Here is a 19,054-nt window from a genome sequence, read left to right on the forward strand (position 1 = left end):
AGGTTAGTTTAAACACATCTCTTCAGAACACGAGTTAAAGCATGAAGACATCTATCAAATGAATCACCAAAAACAGTAAAGTCATCCATAAATACTTCCATATCTTGTTCAATCAAATTAGAAAATATGCTCATCATACATATCTGAAAAGTTCCTGGAGCATTACATACACCAAAAGGCATTCTTCTAAAAGCAAAAGTACTAAAAGGGCAGGTAAAAGTGGTTTTATCTTGATCTTCAGGGGCAATGGGTACTTGTGTGTAACCTGAATAACCATCTAGAAAACAGAAGAAAGATTGTCCAACAAGTTTTTCTAACATCTGATCAATAAATGGAAGAGGGCAATGGTCTTTTCTGGTAGCTTATTAAGCTTTCTATAGTCAATACAAACTCTCCATCCATTAGAAACTCTAGTGGGAACAAATTCTCCTTTATTATTTTTGACAACTGTTATTCCACTCTTTTTAGGTACCACATGTATAGGACTTACCCATTGAGAATCGGAAATAGGATATATCACTCCTGCATCTAACCATTTTAGAATTTCCTTTTAAACTACTTCCATCATTGAAGGATTTAATCTACGTTTAGCCTCTCTAGTTGCTTTAACATTCTTTTCAAGATAAATTCTATGCATGCATAAGGTAGGACTAATGCCTTTTATGTCTGCTATAGTCCATCCTAGGGTTTCTTTGTACTCTTTAAGTATAGTCAGCAATTTTGTTTCTTGAGATTCATTTAAAGAGTTTGAGATAATGACAGGCAAAGTCTATTATCACCTAAATAATCATATTTCAAATTAGAAGGAAAGGGCTTCAACTCTTATTCAGGTGCTTTGATAATGGAAGGAATCAAATTAGGTGTAGAAGAAGGCAAATACGACTCACATTCAACAAATATATCAGGTTTCAACTCATTAGAAGAAGCCACAAAAGAATCAATCCTATATAACTATCATCTTAAAATCGTCAAAAACACCATTTTCAAACAAATTTTCAAGATTTTCCTCATCAAAAACATCCCGAGCCATCCAATCACATGCATCAAATGAATCTATAGAACTGACATTACTGATATCATTAGGGTATTTCGTAGCATCAAATATGTTGAATTTAATCATTTCGCCATCAAATTCCATTGTCAAATTACCTTCATGAACATCAATTTTAGTTTTGGAAGCCTTTAGAAAATGTCGACCCAACAATAAAGGAACACTATCAGATCTATCACCTATATCAAGCACATAAAAATCAGCAGGAAAAACTAGTTCATTCACTTGAACAAGTACATCTTCCGAAACTCCCATAGGAAATGCATTAGATCTATCAGCTAATTGGATAACAACATTAGTTTTAGACAAAGGACCCACATTCAAAGTATCATATACAGATTTAGGCATGACATTAATTGAAGCACCTAAGTCTAGCATGCATCTTTAAAAAATTGAATTACCAATTTTACATGGAATAGAAAACATGCCAGGACAGGATCCTTACATTTAGGGGGAAGTTTCTTTTGAATCACAGCAGATATGTTCTCACCCATTCTTACCTTTTCACAAGGCTTGAAGTTCCTTTTGTTAGTACAGAGCTCTTTTAAAAACTTAGCATACCTAGGTATCTGTTTAATAGCATCAAGAAGAGGGATATTCACTTCAACCTTCCTCAATGTTTCAAGAATTTCATTTTCAAGGGCTTCTTTCTTAGCTTTAGCAAATCGAGAGGGGAAAGGGGGTACATCAAAGTTCACATCAGAATTACCCTTCTCTACAGGTTCTTTCTCACTCCCTTTTTCATGTTTTTCCTTACTTTCCAAACTACATCCTTAGGTCCGACTTCTACCTCTTTCTCTATTTCTCTATTCTTAATTTTAGGTTCCTTTAACTCTTTACCGCTCCTAAGTGTTACAGCTTTAGCATGTTCATTTGGATTGGCAAGTGTTTGAGAAGGGAGCCTATTCGAAAGTTGAGATTCCAAATTACTAAGAGAAGTGCTAATTTGACCTATTTGAGTGTCTATGTGATGTAGGTGAGTGTCAGTTTTCTTTTGATATTGGACACCTTGACTATGAATTTCTCCAATTTGGGTAGTCAATTGTTTCACTAAGTCCTCTAATGATGAACCAGATTGTTGTTGTGAATTTTGTTGAACAAATGGCCTAGTTTGATTAGATTGAGAAAATGGTGGTTTAGGTCCATACATAAGGTTAGGATGATCACCCCAACCTTCATTATAAGTATTAGAAAAAGGGTCATATTTCCTCTAAGATTGACCAGGAAAATTATTTAAGGCATTGACATCTTCACTCTGTAAAGTAGGACATTCATCAGTATCATGAGAAAAATCAGAACAAACACCACATACTCTAGCTGTAGACTCATTACCAGGAACAATTTTAGACACTAAGGTGGTCAGAGTAGCAATTTGTTGAGCATTTTCTTGTAATTGATTTTTAATTCCACTTAAGTCCACATCATTAACTCTTTTAACATCATTTCTAGTGCCAAATTGTTGAGTATTTTGAGCCATATTAGAAATTAACTTCCTAGCTTCAGTTGGTGTTTTATCTACTAATGCCCCCCACTAGATGCATCTATCATAACTCTCTCATTAGGTAACAACCCCTCATAAAATTATTGAATTAGCAGTTGCTCACTTATTTGGTGTTGTGGACAAGATGAACAAAGCCTGTTAAAACGTTGCCAATACTCATATAAAGATTTGTTATAATTTTGCCTAATTCCACAAATTTCCTTTCTAATAGAACCAATACGACTCGCAGTAAAGAATCTTTCAAGAAAAACTTTTTCCATTTTTGCCCAAGAATTAATAGAACTAGGTGAAAGTTGCTCATATAGACACTCTTTATCAGGATCTTGCAAAGAAAAAGGAAAAGCATGTAATCTAATATGTTCTTGTTCTACGCCTTCAGGATTCATGGAAGAGCATACAACCTTAAATTCTTTTAAGTGTCTATAAGGATTCTCACTTGCGTTCCCATAGAATTTAGGGAGAAGATTAAGGAAACCCGAATTCAGCTTTAGAGGATTCTCTAGCTTTGGAAAGACAATGCAAAAAGGATCTTCTCCTATTCTCGAGGCTCCCAGTTCCTTCAATGTTCGTTCTGCCATGTTCTTGTATTCAATCGGTAATGGATCTTCTATTTCAAGTTCCGGTTTAGCACTGAAAATGTGAAGCAGCTTCTCTGGTTCAGCCTCGTTTAGGAAGCCTACGTATGCTTTAATGCGTTGAAGTCTTGCTTCTGGATCGTACGCGTTCATACACCTATAAAGAAAAGCAGAAATTAATGAGAAAGACTTGAAATATTACAACAGAAGTTTTAAAAATCCATTACTGGACAGAAATATTAGTTGCCAAGACAAGATGATTTGGATGCAACTATCTTCTACCAATAAATAAACCGCATTTTCATTAGCATTTAATCCTCATATAATGAAACTAGCAATCTGGAAGAAAGTTAGTAGTCTATCTAAACTATGTTAACTTGGATCTTTATAGCAAAAATCGATTTCATGTTCAAATTGAGCTAGTGCTAGGGCTAGAATTAACTTATAATGCAAACATATACCATATATCTCATTACCCTATAAGTTTTGTCTAGTTATAAGCTGCTGGATTCAAAGAATAATTATTCAGAGAGGGTAGTTAAGTTCAGTAGTTATGGACTTATGGCAGTAAGTATACTGAATTTCAGTAACAATCAAGCATCAGGCAGCTGGGTATATCAAGATATATATTATGCAATTCCATTAAATTAGTTTATATGAAAATACCCAAAATAAATTCTGCTCACAATTTACTCAAAAATAATTCCAATCAGATTATATTACTCAGATAACCTTACTTTCAGATATCCCTGGAAATTTCATAGCATATGAACATGATGTTGGACTGATAAAATAATGCCAAAGAAATCAACAAGTTACTTAAAATGTCAGACCTTCAGAAACATTTTTAAGCAGAATCAGACTTTAAAATTCACATATCTTTGGCATTGATTATACTCACTTCAATAGCAATTAAACATGAGGTAATGAATTGCTAGTCCTAAGTATGCAGTTAAAAACTTTTCTACTCAAATCACACAACATGTAAAGATAGAATCTCTTCAAATTGGCATCTAACATATTCAACAAAATGACTCTCCTGATTTTAGGACTAGGTTTACCAACACTAATGTACCTGTCAACTTTTATCATCTCATAGGACATTTTTGTAGATTCGTAACTCAAAGTTCAATGCAAGAAATCAAAATCAACTAATATCTTCTATTCCAATTTATACAATGTCAGATGTTTCTGGGAACTTCTAGGACATATGTACATGCATGATAGTATGATACCAGCTAGACAGATCCACACATGCTAATAACAGAGGTTTAAGAATAATTCTAGCAATTCTATAATCTGATCAAACACAGAACATAAAGAATAAGGACAAGATCATAAAATGCTCATTCAAAAATTACTAGACATGCTTGATCTTGATTATATTCTATAATTATTATTAAAATGTCACTCCTGAATGCTGACATTGAAAATTATCTAAGGACATAGTCAAAATAAACATTTTACAGTAATAATATTATAAGTCATTGCCAGCTTTTTAGGGTAAAAATACCCTATGCCACGTGGACCAATCAGTGCGTGACACGTGTCACCTTCAGAGTGGATCATAAGAACCAATCCCTTCTGGACACGTGGCACATACTTCCAGACCCTATAAATAGGGAGATGTTTCCCCATTGGAAACCATTCACATTAAATACCAACCAACCGAGCATATTAATTGCAGATCATTACCTCCCGATCTCGTTATTCGAGAAGATCATTAACTTCCGCATTTATTACAAACTTCATTCCGGTTCTAACTTGATCGTTGGAGGCGGAACTCCCCCATCCGGAGTCTCTGTTGTTTTGCAGGTACAGATGTCCGGATTCCAGTCTTGGTGTTGTAACTCTTCCGTAGGACACAGAAAACCCCGAAACACCAGCTATATGAGCATATTCATTAATAACAATAGCAAATTAGTTAAACTTTTCTATTAAGAACTAAAATTAATCTCCCCGGCAACGGCGCCAAAATTTGATACGTGTCGTTTACCGTATAAAATTAATTATTTAGTTACCTAACTTATTCTCCAAAAATATTAACAACTAGTAAAAAGGGTAAGTAAGGGTCGATCCCACGAGGAGATTAATCAACTCTTAAAACTTAAAGTCTAACTCGAAAAATAAACCATATACATAATAGAGTATTATTCACACTATGTACATGAGATTGGGGGGGTTTATAATCGTGATCTAATAACTAAACTACCAAGACTAAATATAAATCTACTATTTACAATAGACGACAAGCAAACCACCATTGGTATATTAATTTGATCATAGGATAAAACGATACAAGTTAGCTCCATACTTCACTCCTTTTAATTTCCTTCAATACTCAGTTTTAGTATTTAGGTAGACAAATTACCGCCGCGGTCTATTTGACATATATTGCTCACTAAAATTAGAATCCTGCTAATATACTTTCTACCCCAATAAACTGGTTTTTATTAGATTAATTCACAAACTCAACAATACTAAACTTGAGCCGCTCAAACTACTATAACTAAGTTATTTCCTCTAAATTATCAATTAACGCCGCATCAAGTAATAATTTAGTATAGTCTAATTACTTCATACAAGCAATCGTGCACTGCCACAAGTATAGATTAATTAAACATAAATGCAAGAACAAATAATCATGTGAATTAATTAAACACACAAACTAAAGCATTGAAACTTGTTTAACTCAGCGTATAAACGGTGAAACAGAAAAAATCATAAGTTTGAAGACAAATTACATCATACTCAGTTTAAGCAATAAGATTAATAAAAAAATTGAAAGAATTTAAGAGTGAGTGAAGGGAACTCATAACTAAGCCACGATCAAACGGCCGCCGCTACATTGTTGCCGTCAAGTTGTCCCTTCACCTTCCGGTATCACTCAGTCTATCAACTTTGGATCAATCGTACTCCACCAAGCCTCACAAATTCCCGATGAAAGCTCCGTAGTAAAACTTGTGTCCCCCTTTTTGAAGAGATAATTGAGGGGTTTTATAACCCATAAACGGCCTCCGAATTTTGGGTTGGAAAGGATAAAATAACACAAAATTCATCTTCTCTCTCGAATGATAATGTTGTTAAAGATATTATGGTTAGAGATGAAGATGGAAGTTGGAGCCTCGGTTTTGACGGAAGAAAATTTTCTCTTGTTTCCTTTTCATCTTATTTGCTTTTCCTTCTTTTCTCTGATTTCTTCACGTGTTTATTTTCTTTGCTTTGGTAATTTGATGTATTGCCTTGCTGCCAGGATAGTATTAACATATTACTTGTTGCTAGTTTGCCACATTGTCTTCCCTTTTCTTTTATTTGTTCTTGTTTCATCCTCTCACATGTAAGTCAACTTGAATCTCCAATCCCTAATTAACAAAATAAATGCATTAAGTAATATTTATACCAACTAATAATAAAATTTATAAAAGATAAATATATGACTAAAATTGTTTGGGGGTTAAATACCCCTAACAAGCGGACCACTGTTGACGCAACATGTGTCCCAATAGCTTGCTGACACGTGTCAGCCTTAGAGGGGCCCAAAGGGAACCAACCCTCTACTGACACGTGTCACCAAAACCCAAGAAGGGAATTGATCTCCTTCTCTATATATAGAGGAACCATCCTCATTTATAAGGAATACACATTGAATACATATTCAATACACACCAAACTGAGCAATCTTCATTGCAGAACCCTCCTGACTCAGGAGGGGTAATTACTATTTTCCGCGCTATACTCCTCCAACACGTTCTAACTTGATCGTCGGAGGCGGAACTCCCACCCTTGGGAGTCTCCGTTGTTTTGTAGGTATAGGCAGCCGGAGGTCAGTCTCGGTGTTATAACTCTCCCGCAGGACACATCAAAAAACCCTGAAACATTTGGCGCCGTCTGTGGGGAGAGTACCACTGAGATGGCTTCACAACAGTCTGTATCACCTCTTGACAGGAGGCGGCCTACAGTTGAGTTCAAAAACCGAGTGCCTCCTCCCTATCCTAAGTGTCTGAGCCGGCTTAAACGCCGCCCTACCCAGACAACTTCTAGAGTACCTCAAATGAGGCATTCACAATCAAATTGAGGGGGTTAGTAAGGCGGTTTGGTCGCCCCTTTTGGCCCTCATAATCCATTCGGCACAGTAAGCGCTCCAGCAGCCATACATGCCGTGTGGACAGTCATGTATACAGCCGTCCCCTTCTCAGGGGTCAGGAGGCAAAACAACCTTTTGTGTCCTCAAATGAAAGAGCGCTCGATTGCCAAGTACTACAGGCGTCGTGAGGCCAACTGTCAAAGCACAGGAGGCATCATGAGGCCGAATGCCAAGTACTACAGGCGTTGTGCGGCCAATTGCCAAGCACAGCAGGCACTATAAGGCCTAAGGTCCAGTGCCACAAGCTCCATGAGGTTGTACTTGCCCCATGCTTATACAGGCGGCATTATACCGCAGGCGTCGTGTGACCGACTATCTAGTACAGGAGGCATCATAAGCCCGAGTGTCTAGTGCTACAAGCGGTATATGACCAACTGTCAATGGTCAGCCGACACGCTTGTAAGCTATACTTGCAATTATATCATTATTATGATAAAAAAAAAAAAAAAAAAAAATTGCAAGTCAGGCCGCCTAACTTCCATATTATATATATTTATATTCAATATTGGAACCACTATGTATATATATTTATACTCATTTCATGAGTAGTGCATGGCTACCATGCATTCTTTAGTTTGTTACGTCGAGTATACACAAGCGGCACTTAGTGATCATCAGTTAAACCCCCATACGGTGCTACGAAGAGACATAGGTCAGGCGGCAAGCATGAGAGCAGCCACCTACCCCATTCACGCATGAACATTCGGTCATACAAATGCCGAACTTCGAGTGCATAAGGTCATGATCAAACCGGTTGTATGTGCATGAGGCCATGAATAAGCCAATGCTCAGCACAAACGAACAATCTCAGTGATTGTAATAACAAGTGGCAAAGCACAATAAAGGCTGCATCTTCAAAACCGGCTGTGAGTGCCGTAGTTGCTACTGCTCCATGCTGTGATCAATAGGGTCATGCGGCATCCTATTTAATTGAAGCTCCTCCAACCTCTTTACTCACCTACGCTTAGTTGCACGGTAATCCAGCAAGCAGCATGGTTATAATGAGTGTTTAAGAATACTCATTATTATGATATCATATTGATTAAAATAATTATGATATTATATTGATTAAAATAATATGATCAAATCATATTGATTAAAGGTTGTTAGGCGGCAACCCACTATCATATGCTCCACTATTATTATAATAAGCTCCTCCTTTGTTATTCTCATGCATGAGAATAATATATAAGGCTCTCAGCAAATATCTTGCTTGAGTTCTCAAGCATGAAATTAACGTAGGCGGCAAAGCTCAAGAATTTTGACGCCTCATGGAAGATAAAGAGTTGGACGGTCAGCAAGGCCGATCAACAGTTAAAGCTCGCGTGTGCCGAGCAGGCACCTCTAAAAGCCGTCCCACCATGGCATGAAAGCCCACAAGCGTAAGCCATTTGCTTGGGTATAAGAAGAGGGGCAGCCGTATGTAATAAGCCAGGCGGTAGCCGTATGTAATCAAATTGCCATGGGCAAACGACAAGAATGCCTAGCATATTACTCAAGTATATATCATACAAGGGTCAGATGGTATTGTAGCCCAGCTATATACAAGCGGAATTATAGAGGTGGTATTGCCATGGTATTGCCGCATCACCCTTAGAAAACTTCCTTGTGAAATGTATAGCATTATCTACTGTTATCATAATCATGTCATTATTGGTGATACAACCGGTTCAATCCCAAGCATCCGGCTGTGTATATCAGCCATAAGTGTCGCGGTTTTTTTTTCTGAGCTCTTGTTAACTAAGGGGTCAGCCGTCACTATTACGCATGGGGAGGCGGCATTATGATGCAGCAAGCTTAATTTGAGAGTATGCAGCATGCAAGCCTCCATTTCCATGCATACAAGCGTCACATTTTCATTAGCATGCAAGCCTCCATTTCCATTTCCATTTAATGCCGAGCTGTGAATGCAAGAATGGTTTGTTATACCAAAAGCATACAACCGGCAATATCCCAGCCACTATGCATACGGGTGTAAGTGCCTACTTGCTAAAGTTGGATGTGGTGCTTGAGTAATATGATGCTAAGCACCGGCTGTGTATATGAGAGCTAGACTATGTGCTTCATCCGTCTACTTCATTCTCCATTACAATGAAAGCCAGCCGACAATCATAAAAGCAGCCATGAGCTTTATTCCCGCATATGCCGTATGGGGCTTGGTTGTGTGGAAGCAGCCCTTGAAGCCAACCATGAGAGAAGCATGCACCTAACAAGCTAAGCATACAACCGGCAATTTGCACCCAAGCAAAACCGGCTGTGTATGCTTTGTATAAGCAGCTTACAATCGGCACCCAAGCAAAACCGCATCTTACTTGGTTTTTCGAAAACATTTAATATTGGTTCAAGCCTCCCTCAATGGCAGCATACCGACCGAAAAAGGTCTAAAAGTATGTTAAACAGGCTTAAAGTAGAACCACCGCCTGTGCAATGTGCATGCGGCAAAATTTAAATCAACCATCTGCTTTAACATAAGTGGATAAAAGCTAAGTCTAACTTAGCAGCTGTGTTGTTTCTTTTAAGAACAACCAAATTGAGGCCAATGGCCGGAATTATCAAGCGAAGGCCAATGGCCGGATGATCTTATTAAAATACAATAATCCGTCTGACCCAGCAGGCGTCCGGCGACGCCCATATGGGTGAACTCGTCGAAGAGAACATCTCCCTTCCGGGTGATACATTGTTCTAGCGATCAAGCGAAGGCCAATGGCCGGATGATCCTATTGAGGCCAATGGCCGGAATGATCAAGTGAAGGCCAATGGCCGGATGATCTTATTAAAATAAAACAACCCGTCTGCCCCATCAGGCGTCCGACGACGCCCATACGGGTGAATTCGTCGCAGACAACATCTCCCTTTCGGGTGGTACATTGTTCTAGCGGTCATAACGCAAACGACTTTAACCGGCTAAGGTTAAAGAAACCTCACGGCTTTTTGAATGATCCATTGTAACCAAGATACAACCGGTTTTCACTGTAAAACAGTACAACCGGTATTTTCTGCAATGCGGTACCCCCAGGCTTTACCTTAAGGTAATACAGCCAGTACTCCCCGCAGAAAATTACAACTGCCTGTACTACAAGATGGTACAAGCGGCACATGAAATCTTGGTCATAACCAGCGTTGCTTAGAGCACCCCAAATGGTTATGCACTCGAATGATCAAGCAACGGCCAATGGCCTGATGATCAAATAAAGGCCAATGGCCAGATAATATTGCACGCAAACCCTCACTTGATGGTTGACAGTCCCCCTAGGCTGGGGCTATCATCATAGTGGGGCTAAAAGCGATAATCGTCGACATCCGTCTAGTTCAGCGGCAATCATTATTATGATTTGATTAACTCGAAAAATGTCATACCATTCAAGGTATCAAATTTTCCAAGTCAATCAAATTTCTCCCTAATTGAACTAGACAGATGCCGACCAAAGAAGCTCAAGCGGTCTCGTATTCGAAAGGAGCAATCCCTCTTTAAAAATGAGATTACTCCTTCCGAGGGGCTAATGTTTGGGGGTAAAATACCCCTAACAAGCGGACCAGTGTTAACGCAACATGTGTCCCAATAGCTTGCTAGCTGACACGTGTCAGCCTTAGAGGGGCCCAAAGGGAACCAACCCTCTACTGACAGCCTTGGGAGTCTCCGTTTTTTTGCAGGTATAGGCAGCCGGAGGTCAGTCTCGATGTTGTAACTCTCCCGCAGGACACATCAAAAAACCCCGAAACAAAAATAATAAAAGTTAGTTAAATTTCTAAAATAATGACTAAAAGACACTTATAAGACTAATATTAGGGGCGAAAAATATGGTATATTATGCACTTATCACCTTGAACCTATATATAGTCCCATCTACCCTTAACTTGATCTTTAAGACCCATTTATAACCAATAGGCTTCTTTCCACAAGGTAGATCAACTAAAATCCAAGTGCCAGTCTTTTCTAATGCTGTAATCTCTTTATTGGTTGCTTCAATCCATCTACTATCTTTAACAACTTCAAAATATGATGTAGGTTCTTTTAGATGCTCAATAGAGGCAGTTAAACAAAGATGTGAGGAAGAGTTAAACAAAGATGTGAGGAAGGAAGATTCTTAAATTGTACCAAACCATGCCAATGAGTGTGAGGAATCTCAGAATCACTACTCAAATTACAAATGAAATTATCAAATTTGGAAGGAAATTTGACTGTTTTAGTACTCTTTACTGGAAATATCAAATAAAGGATTAGAATAAGAAGAAGAGTCTAGAGTAGAATCTGAGGATATCATGTCAGAAGTAGCAGGAGATGGATGACTATTAAGGGAAAGATCATAATCAGTAGAATTAGAAAAATCAGAATGACCAATAATCGGTGGTATTGATTCATGATGAAAGGAGGAAAAATTAGTAGTAATTGGTAAGAAAATTTTATGTTGTTCAGTTTGAGTTTCAGAAACAAGGAAGGGAAAGTGTTGTTCATGAAATTTTATATCTCTAGAAGTATGGGTTTTATAAGAGTCCATGTTCAGAACCTTGTAACCCTTCTGACTAGTAGAATAACCAACAAAAACATGTGGTGTGGCCCTTGGTTCAAATTGTTTATATTATGAGGAGGAGTAGAAACATAGCAAAGGCATCCAAAGACTCTAAGATAGTCTAGAAAAGGAGGTTCACCAAAGAGTTTCTCATAAGGAGTGATATTCCCAAGGACTTGCAATGGCATTCTATTTATTAAATGAACAACACATAAGACAATTCACCCCAAAAATATATAGGAAGCTTGGCTTGAAAGAATAAAGCCCTAGATATCTCCAATAAATGCTTATGTTTTCTTTCTACCACTCCATTTTGTAGTGGAATATCCACACAACTTCTCTGATGAAAAATTCCTTTTTTCAAGATAAAAGGTTTTTAATTCTCCCTCACACAGTTCATGAGCATTATAACTTCTAATATTCTACACCTTTACACTGAATTGAGTCTCAATATATTGCACAAAATGCTTGAACACTATTACAACATTAGATTTAGAGTGCATAAAAAATATCCATGTCATTCTACTGAAATCATCAACAACAGTAAGGAAAATCTTACAACCATTATGTTTGGGTCTGGATTAGGTCCCCATATTAGAGGTGAAGTAACTCAAAAGGACTTGTAGTCTTAATACAGCTTATTGGAAAGGAATTCCTAGTTTGTCTGGCAGCAGGACAAATCTGACAGAAGCTATCTAGACTACAGTCTTTATTACATATATATGTAACTATGTGATGTAATCTATTAACAGGAATATATCCCAACCTAAGCTGCCAAAGCTTGACTTTATTTGAATCTCTAGAAACTGAAGCACACTCAACTGCATTTGCCACAAAAGAGCCTGAACTAGACTTATCTTGAACAGTAGAGTCATCTAAGAAATATAATCCATGCTTGAGCTTACCAAGAAGCAGTGGTTTCATTGAAGAGCCCTGAATGTAACACTCATCATTAGTAAAAACAGCATTGCATGACAAGTCCTTGCACAATTTGGGTATAGATATAAGATTATATCTAAAATCTGGCACATATAGGACATTCTTCAGAGTAATATGTGCATTCAAGCATACTGCCCCCAAATGTGTAACCTTAACCTTCTTCCCATTAGGTATAGTGATGTAATTCTTAACACCATTATAAACTTCTAATGAAGCAAATAAAGTATCATAAAAGCAGATATGATCAGTAGCACCACTATCAAGTATCCATGTGACATTATTGAGAGAAGTGAAGCAGAATTTACCTGCCACATGAACTGATTTACTTCCTTGTGAACTATCACCAGCAGCAGAACAAGAACTTTGTCCTTCACTTTTCTGCTGAATCATTTGGTACTGCAAAGACCTCTGGTATTGATCACCACTCAGAGTAATTTCATTCTAATTGTTATCATAGACTTCCTGATTATCAAACTCAACATTAGCTACTATTCTCTTTCCTTTATCTGCGTAGCTTGGATTACCATTCAACTTGTAAGTTGTAACACCACTGCATACTGTGCCCTGGTATCTTACAATGATCACAATAGTATTTCACTCTTCTTTGATTCTGATCTCTGATTCTATTAGTCTGATAATTCTGTCTGTATTTGCCTTGATCAAAATGCCTTCTGTTATTTGCTGCAAAAGCCATAGCCTCAGTTGTAGCAGATGTAGTATTCTGGTAAAGCTACTTATGTTTCTCCTCTTGCATAATCAATCTGTAAGCATGTGAGATGCTTGGAAGAGGATTTAACATTAAGATAGTTCCTCTTACAACCTCAAAGCCATCATTGAGCTTCATCAGAAATTCAACCAACCTTCTGTATAGGATCCTTAGGAAGAGCTACGAGGCTGCCAAGGAGGTACTCATTTTCATCTTTCTTGCTTTTCCTTTCCTTCTTTTCTCTTTTTTTTTTCTTTTTTTTTTTTTTTTTTGCGTCCGACTAGCTATGTAAGGAAGGGTACTCGGACGAACTGGTCTTCCCAACTTTTGTCGAGCTGGTATGTTACAGAGGTTGTCCTTTCCCATTTGTCGAGCTGCCTTTTTCTTCATCACCCAACTATCCTTTAGGTCGTTTTGGAAGAATTCCATCTTTGAAATAGGAGATAATTCTGTCCATCCATGTGGAGCTTCAGTCAATGGTTTGCACAGGCTCGGCATCAACGCTCCGCTTCTCCTTAACTTCCCAGAACACAGATCTCGGAGTATCACATGATGCCAAGGAGGCTATCTTGGACAGTGCATTCACTTGATTGTTCTCAGACCGAGGAACTTGTTCGTTGCAGCATGAAATGCTCTAGGTCCTTAACCTCTTCCTTCACCATTTGGAGATATTTCATCATTGTCGGCTCCCTAGCCTTGTAGTCACCATTCACTTAGTTGACTATCAGCTGAGAGTCCGAGCAAGCATCAATTTTTGTTGCCCCAACTGCCTTACACATTCTAAGGCCGACTAGGAGAGCTTCAGAGTCGACCTTGTTGCTAGAGGCATGAAACCGAAATCTCAAATCGTACTCAAATCTATCTCCTTCCAGAGATAGACAAATGATACCAACGCCACATCCGGTCGCTGTTGCACTTCCATCAACAAACACTTTCCATATCTGATCCCCTGCCGGGTGATTGTCCGGCCGTGTCATCTAAGCCCAATTATTTGCAAAATTGCTTTTTTGGGATTGCATGTAATTTCGAATCCTCTCAATTCTAAGGCCCATTTAAGCATTTGGCCGGTGGCCTCAAGTGTAGTGAACAACTTCTTCAACTGTTGGTCTGTGTAAACCACAATTGAATGAGTAAGAAAGTAAGGCCTTATCTTTTTTGATGCAATGAATAATGCCAAGCCAAACTTCTCGGTGGGTGGATACCTAAGCTCGGCATTGTGCAACACATGGCTGATGAAATACACAGGGATCTGATGGGCGTCCTGTTCAGCAAGTAGGACGACACTTAAGGAGTGATTAGAAATTTTAAGATACATGTATAGGTTCTCATCTTTGAGCAGCTTAACAAGCCGAGGGAGTGTATGCAAGTGATTCTTCAGCTGAACAAAGGCTTCCTCGGCCTCTTATATCCACTTGAACATTGATTTTTTCTTGATTGTTTGAAAAAATAGTGACACTTATCCCCTGATCTTGACAGAAATCGTCCGAGGGTAGCTAAGCAACCGGTCAACCTCTGGACTTCTTTTATGGTTCTGGGCGATTTCATATCTAAGACCACTTGGATCTTCTCAGGGTTAGCTTCAATGTCACGCTGGTCGATAAAGAATCCGAGAAATTTGTCGGACTCAATACCAAAGACACACTTCTTTGGGTTTAACATCATCTTATGCCGCCTGAGTTCAGTAAATGTTTCTCGGAGGTCACTCAAATGATCGGCGGGCTTCTTTGATTTAACAATCATATCATCAATATAAGCCTCCATGTTTCGGCCGATCAGGTCTTTAAAGACCTTATTCACAAGTATCTGAAATGTGGCTGGGCATTCTTCAGGCCGAACGGCATTACTTTGTAATAATACAACCCCTACTCGGTCACAAATGCTGTTTTCTCTTGATCTTTTTCCTACAAAGGGATTTTGGTGAAATCTAGAATAGGCGTCCATAAAACTCATCAGGGCATGGCCGGTCGTTGAATAAACCAGGCGGTCGATTTTAGACAAGGGAAAGCTATCCTTGGGACATGCCTTGTTAAGATTAGTGTAATCAACACACATCCGCCAAGTTTCGTTCGGCTTTTTGACCAAAACTTTGTTGGCCACCCAATCAAGATAACATTGCCGAATGAAACCTATGCCCATTAACTTTTTCACTTTAGCTGCGGCCGCTTGATTCTTTTCCTCATCATGGTTTCTCTTTTGTTGCCGAACAGGCTTCACGACCGGATTCACAGCCAAGTCTAGACTTATACCCGGCATCTCATGGACTTCGAACGCAAACACATCTCTGAATTATCTTAAAAAATTCTCTAAGTCATCTCCAAGCAAGTCTATGGCCATAGTGCCTACTTTGACCGTCCGATCAGGCTTGTCTGGATCCTGCACTATGTCCGTATTATCGCAGGTCGGCTGCGGCCTGAGCCCCTTTGGCTGACCGACGATCATTAATTGCTATGCCTACTATTTCTTGATTGGCTTGCGCTTTTTGCCGACCCGCATTGCTTGGAGTGACCCTCCTTCTGAGTTTTTCTCGGACGCTCTACCTTGTCCGAGTGAGGTTCGCTTCACGGCGAGCTGATTACACTCTTTTTCCATTGCTTGGTTTCCCTGAATGGAACCTATTTTTCCATCTGACTGCTCGAACTTCATCAACATCAAGCGAGGGACAATTATGGCCTTTGCTGAGATCAAAGTCGGGCAGCCGATGATGAGATTAAAGCCAGTGAGTTCTTTAACAACTAGGAAGCGGACGACCATGTCCCTTCCCTTTCCCTTTTAACCAAATCGAACAGGCAATTCTACCCGTCCAAACGGGTGGATAATGCTCCCACCAAACACAACAAACGGGTGAGAGATATCCTTCAAAGCATCTTTTGGAAACTTCAAATTTTTCAGGCAAGCTAGACTAATTATGTGGAACGAGCTTCCAGTATCAATCAACACTCGTCCAACCTTCAGATTGGCAACCTTGAGGATACACCATGGGGTCATTGTGGGGGGCTTTGGTTTTGCCTTTGTCCGCTCTGCAAATAGTCACCTCTGGGAAAGGCTCAACCTTGACCTCTTCCGTGTGTATCACCTTCCCCAATTTCCAGGCATCCTGCTTGATACCCTTCATGGTTGGTGATTAGGGGATTTTTATCCACCAATCACCGTCTGACAAGTGGACCAACCAGGTTCCGCCACGTGTCCTTCACGAAGGCCAACAGGAGCCTGCCACGTGTCAATCACAGATACGTCCTCTACGGACCAATTAAGACACGCCACGTGTCCACCCATGCCAAATGGGAAAACCGGCCATCAAGGCCCAATCCAATCTAGAGGCCCGATCAGCCCTAGGTTTACCTTAAACCTAGAGAGTTGCACGCTTCTCAAGGCTATAAATACTTAATTAATCCTCATTAGTTAGGTAATCTGAGAATCGAACAATCGAAGAATCAAGTAATCAAGCAGAGAAGAACAGAGTTATTACGGAACATCAACAACCGGCTAATCTCGCTAACTACGCAGATTACCAACACTAAGCACTCTCACCTAGAGAGATCTCATTACTTTAATTTCCGTATTAATTACTCCTTAATCAGGTACTAACTTGACCGTTGGAGGCGGAGCTCTCAGGAGTCTCCGTTATTTTGCAGGTACAGGCGTCCGGTTCCAGTCTCGGAATTGTAACTCTCCCGCAGGACATCAGAAAACCCCGAAACATTTGGCGCCGTCTGTGGGGAGAGTACTTCAGAGATGGCATCCAAGTCTGTACCGACTCCAGAAGAGAGGCGTCCCCTAGACAACCCTCAAGTTCAGTCGGACCATGATACCGAAAGTGAATTTGAAGTTGAAACTCATACAGCTCCAGACGGGACCCTAAGGGCCCGACGTACCCGTCATACCGAAAGGAGGGAACGGGAGCATCTTCAAACAGGAAGCGAGCCAGCAGGCGCACTGCTTGCTCGGCAACAGCCGACTGATGGGTCTGCTCCCATCACAAGGAACGAACTCATGACCTTCATGAGGGACTTCAAGGGAGAGATCCAAGAGTTGATCAACAAAAAACCGCCTGCTTCAGTCAAAGTGCAGTCGGCCAAGAAACCTTCCACTTCACTGAAGAGGAAGCCAGTTCAAGGGCGAGAGGCGACTCCCCATCCTAAATCCAAGAAGCGGGAGCCACCTGCTCTTGATTTCACAAAACTCCGTTATCCTACGGGAAATAGGAAACCGGTTCGTCATATTCAGGCGGACGGGTCAAAGCAAACGTTCACAGATGCTCGGCTCCTGCTAGAGCAGAAGAAGAGTGACCGATTATCAGAGTCGGCTTCTACTTCAAATTTTCAAGAGAGTTTGCGAAATGCCTCGATGAGGCATACTCAGACGTACCATGAGAGTCAGTCAGGCGGCACCTCCCGTCAGTCCGGCTTTCATAGTGCCCAGGCGGTACCAAACTTACCATTTGTGCCGCAACAACAGTATTTTATGCAGCCACCTCCATTTGGTGGACCTGCAGCAAAAAACGTCCAACCTATGGACTGGCAGCTACGGCTGCTTAGACTTGGTGAACAGCCGTCGGCCTTCTCCAAGGAAATTACTGAAGCCGCTCAGCCGGCCAAAGTAAAAAATGTTCTAGTAGGCGCCTATGACGGCACTACTAACCCAGAAGACCATCTGATGGCATTCACCAACCTGATGTACCTTCAAGGGTTGGATGATCCCACTTGGTGCAAGTGTTTCCCAGCGACTCTCAAGGGAATTGCACAGCAATGGTTCGGCAACCTGCCGACTGGTTGTGTAAACAGCTTCAGGACGCTTGCTTACTTATTTGCCTCCAACTTCGCTATGAACATCCCTGCGAAGAAAACGACCCTTGATTTGGGAACAATTCAGCAGGGCGAGAAGGAGGGGCTTCGTTCTTACATCAGGCGGTTCAACCTGATGAGAATACAGATTCAAGGGTTACCGGATGAGGTAGCTTATACTGACTTTTTTAGAGGTCTCAAAGACGGGTCTACCTTCAAATTTGATTTAGTTCGAAAAAGGGTGGCGACTCTTCAAGAGGCCTTGATTGAAGCAGAAGCCTATATACAGGCGACTGATCTGTGTACGATAAAACAGTCGGACGGGAAGAGGTTCGACAAAAGAGAGGGACGACAGAAACAGTCGTCCAACAAAGATGAGAAAAGAAAAGAGGTCTGGGCGGCTGACTCCTCTAAACAGCCGGCCCAGAAAAAGAAAAAAGAATTCAAACCATACTCCCCAAAGTATGTGTTTAACAAGGATAACCAATTTATCCTAAAAGAAATAAAGGGACGGTTCTCAATTGAGAAGCCGCTCCCCATGAAGGGTTCTGCGAGCAGCCGGAACCAAGACAAAATCTGTGCTTATCATGATGACGTTGGTCATCATACCAATGACTGCATTAGTCTCATGCGGTACCTAGACCGCTTGGCTGATCAAGGTGATCTTGACACTTATGTCAAGAAATCTACGGGGAACACTTCCTCAAAAAAGCAGTCGGCCAAAAAGAATCAACAGGCCGACAGTTCCGATACAGATGATGCAGTCGTCTACACCATTGCAGGCGGCTTCTCAGGAGGCGGCCCCACTATTAGGGGCAACAAAGATAATATAAGGCGGTTAGAGGTAAA

The 19,054-nt window shown here is 40.2% G+C and overlaps 2 protein-coding genes across 2 annotated transcripts; both read right to left on the reverse strand.

The window, feature by feature from the left end:
* Positions 1 to 943: 943 nt before the first annotated feature.
* On the reverse strand, positions 944 to 2,528 carry LOC110699835. The gene is made up of 4 exons (XM_021877347.1): positions 2,273 to 2,528; positions 1,892 to 2,224; positions 1,613 to 1,787; positions 944 to 1,433 (listed from the first exon to the last, which is right to left on the reverse strand). Exons 1-4 carry the CDS (start codon positions 2,526 to 2,528, stop codon positions 944 to 946), a joined length of 1,254 nt encoding a protein of 417 aa, XP_021733039.1.
* Positions 2,529 to 2,632: 104 nt separating this feature from the next.
* On the reverse strand, positions 2,633 to 6,428 carry LOC110699836. Its single transcript, XM_021877348.1, has 2 exons — positions 4,823 to 6,428; positions 2,633 to 3,284 (listed from the first exon to the last, which is right to left on the reverse strand). Exons 1-2 carry the CDS (start codon positions 4,861 to 4,863, stop codon positions 2,633 to 2,635), a joined length of 693 nt encoding a protein of 230 aa, XP_021733040.1. The 5' UTR covers positions 4,864 to 6,428.
* Between the last annotated feature and the right edge of the window lie 12,626 nt (positions 6,429 to 19,054).

The sequence above is a fragment of the Chenopodium quinoa genome, unplaced genomic scaffold (genome assembly GCF_001683475.1).
Source record: "Chenopodium quinoa cultivar QQ74 unplaced genomic scaffold, ASM168347v1, whole genome shotgun sequence".
NCBI lineage: Eukaryota > Viridiplantae > Streptophyta > Magnoliopsida > Caryophyllales > Amaranthaceae > Chenopodium > Chenopodium quinoa.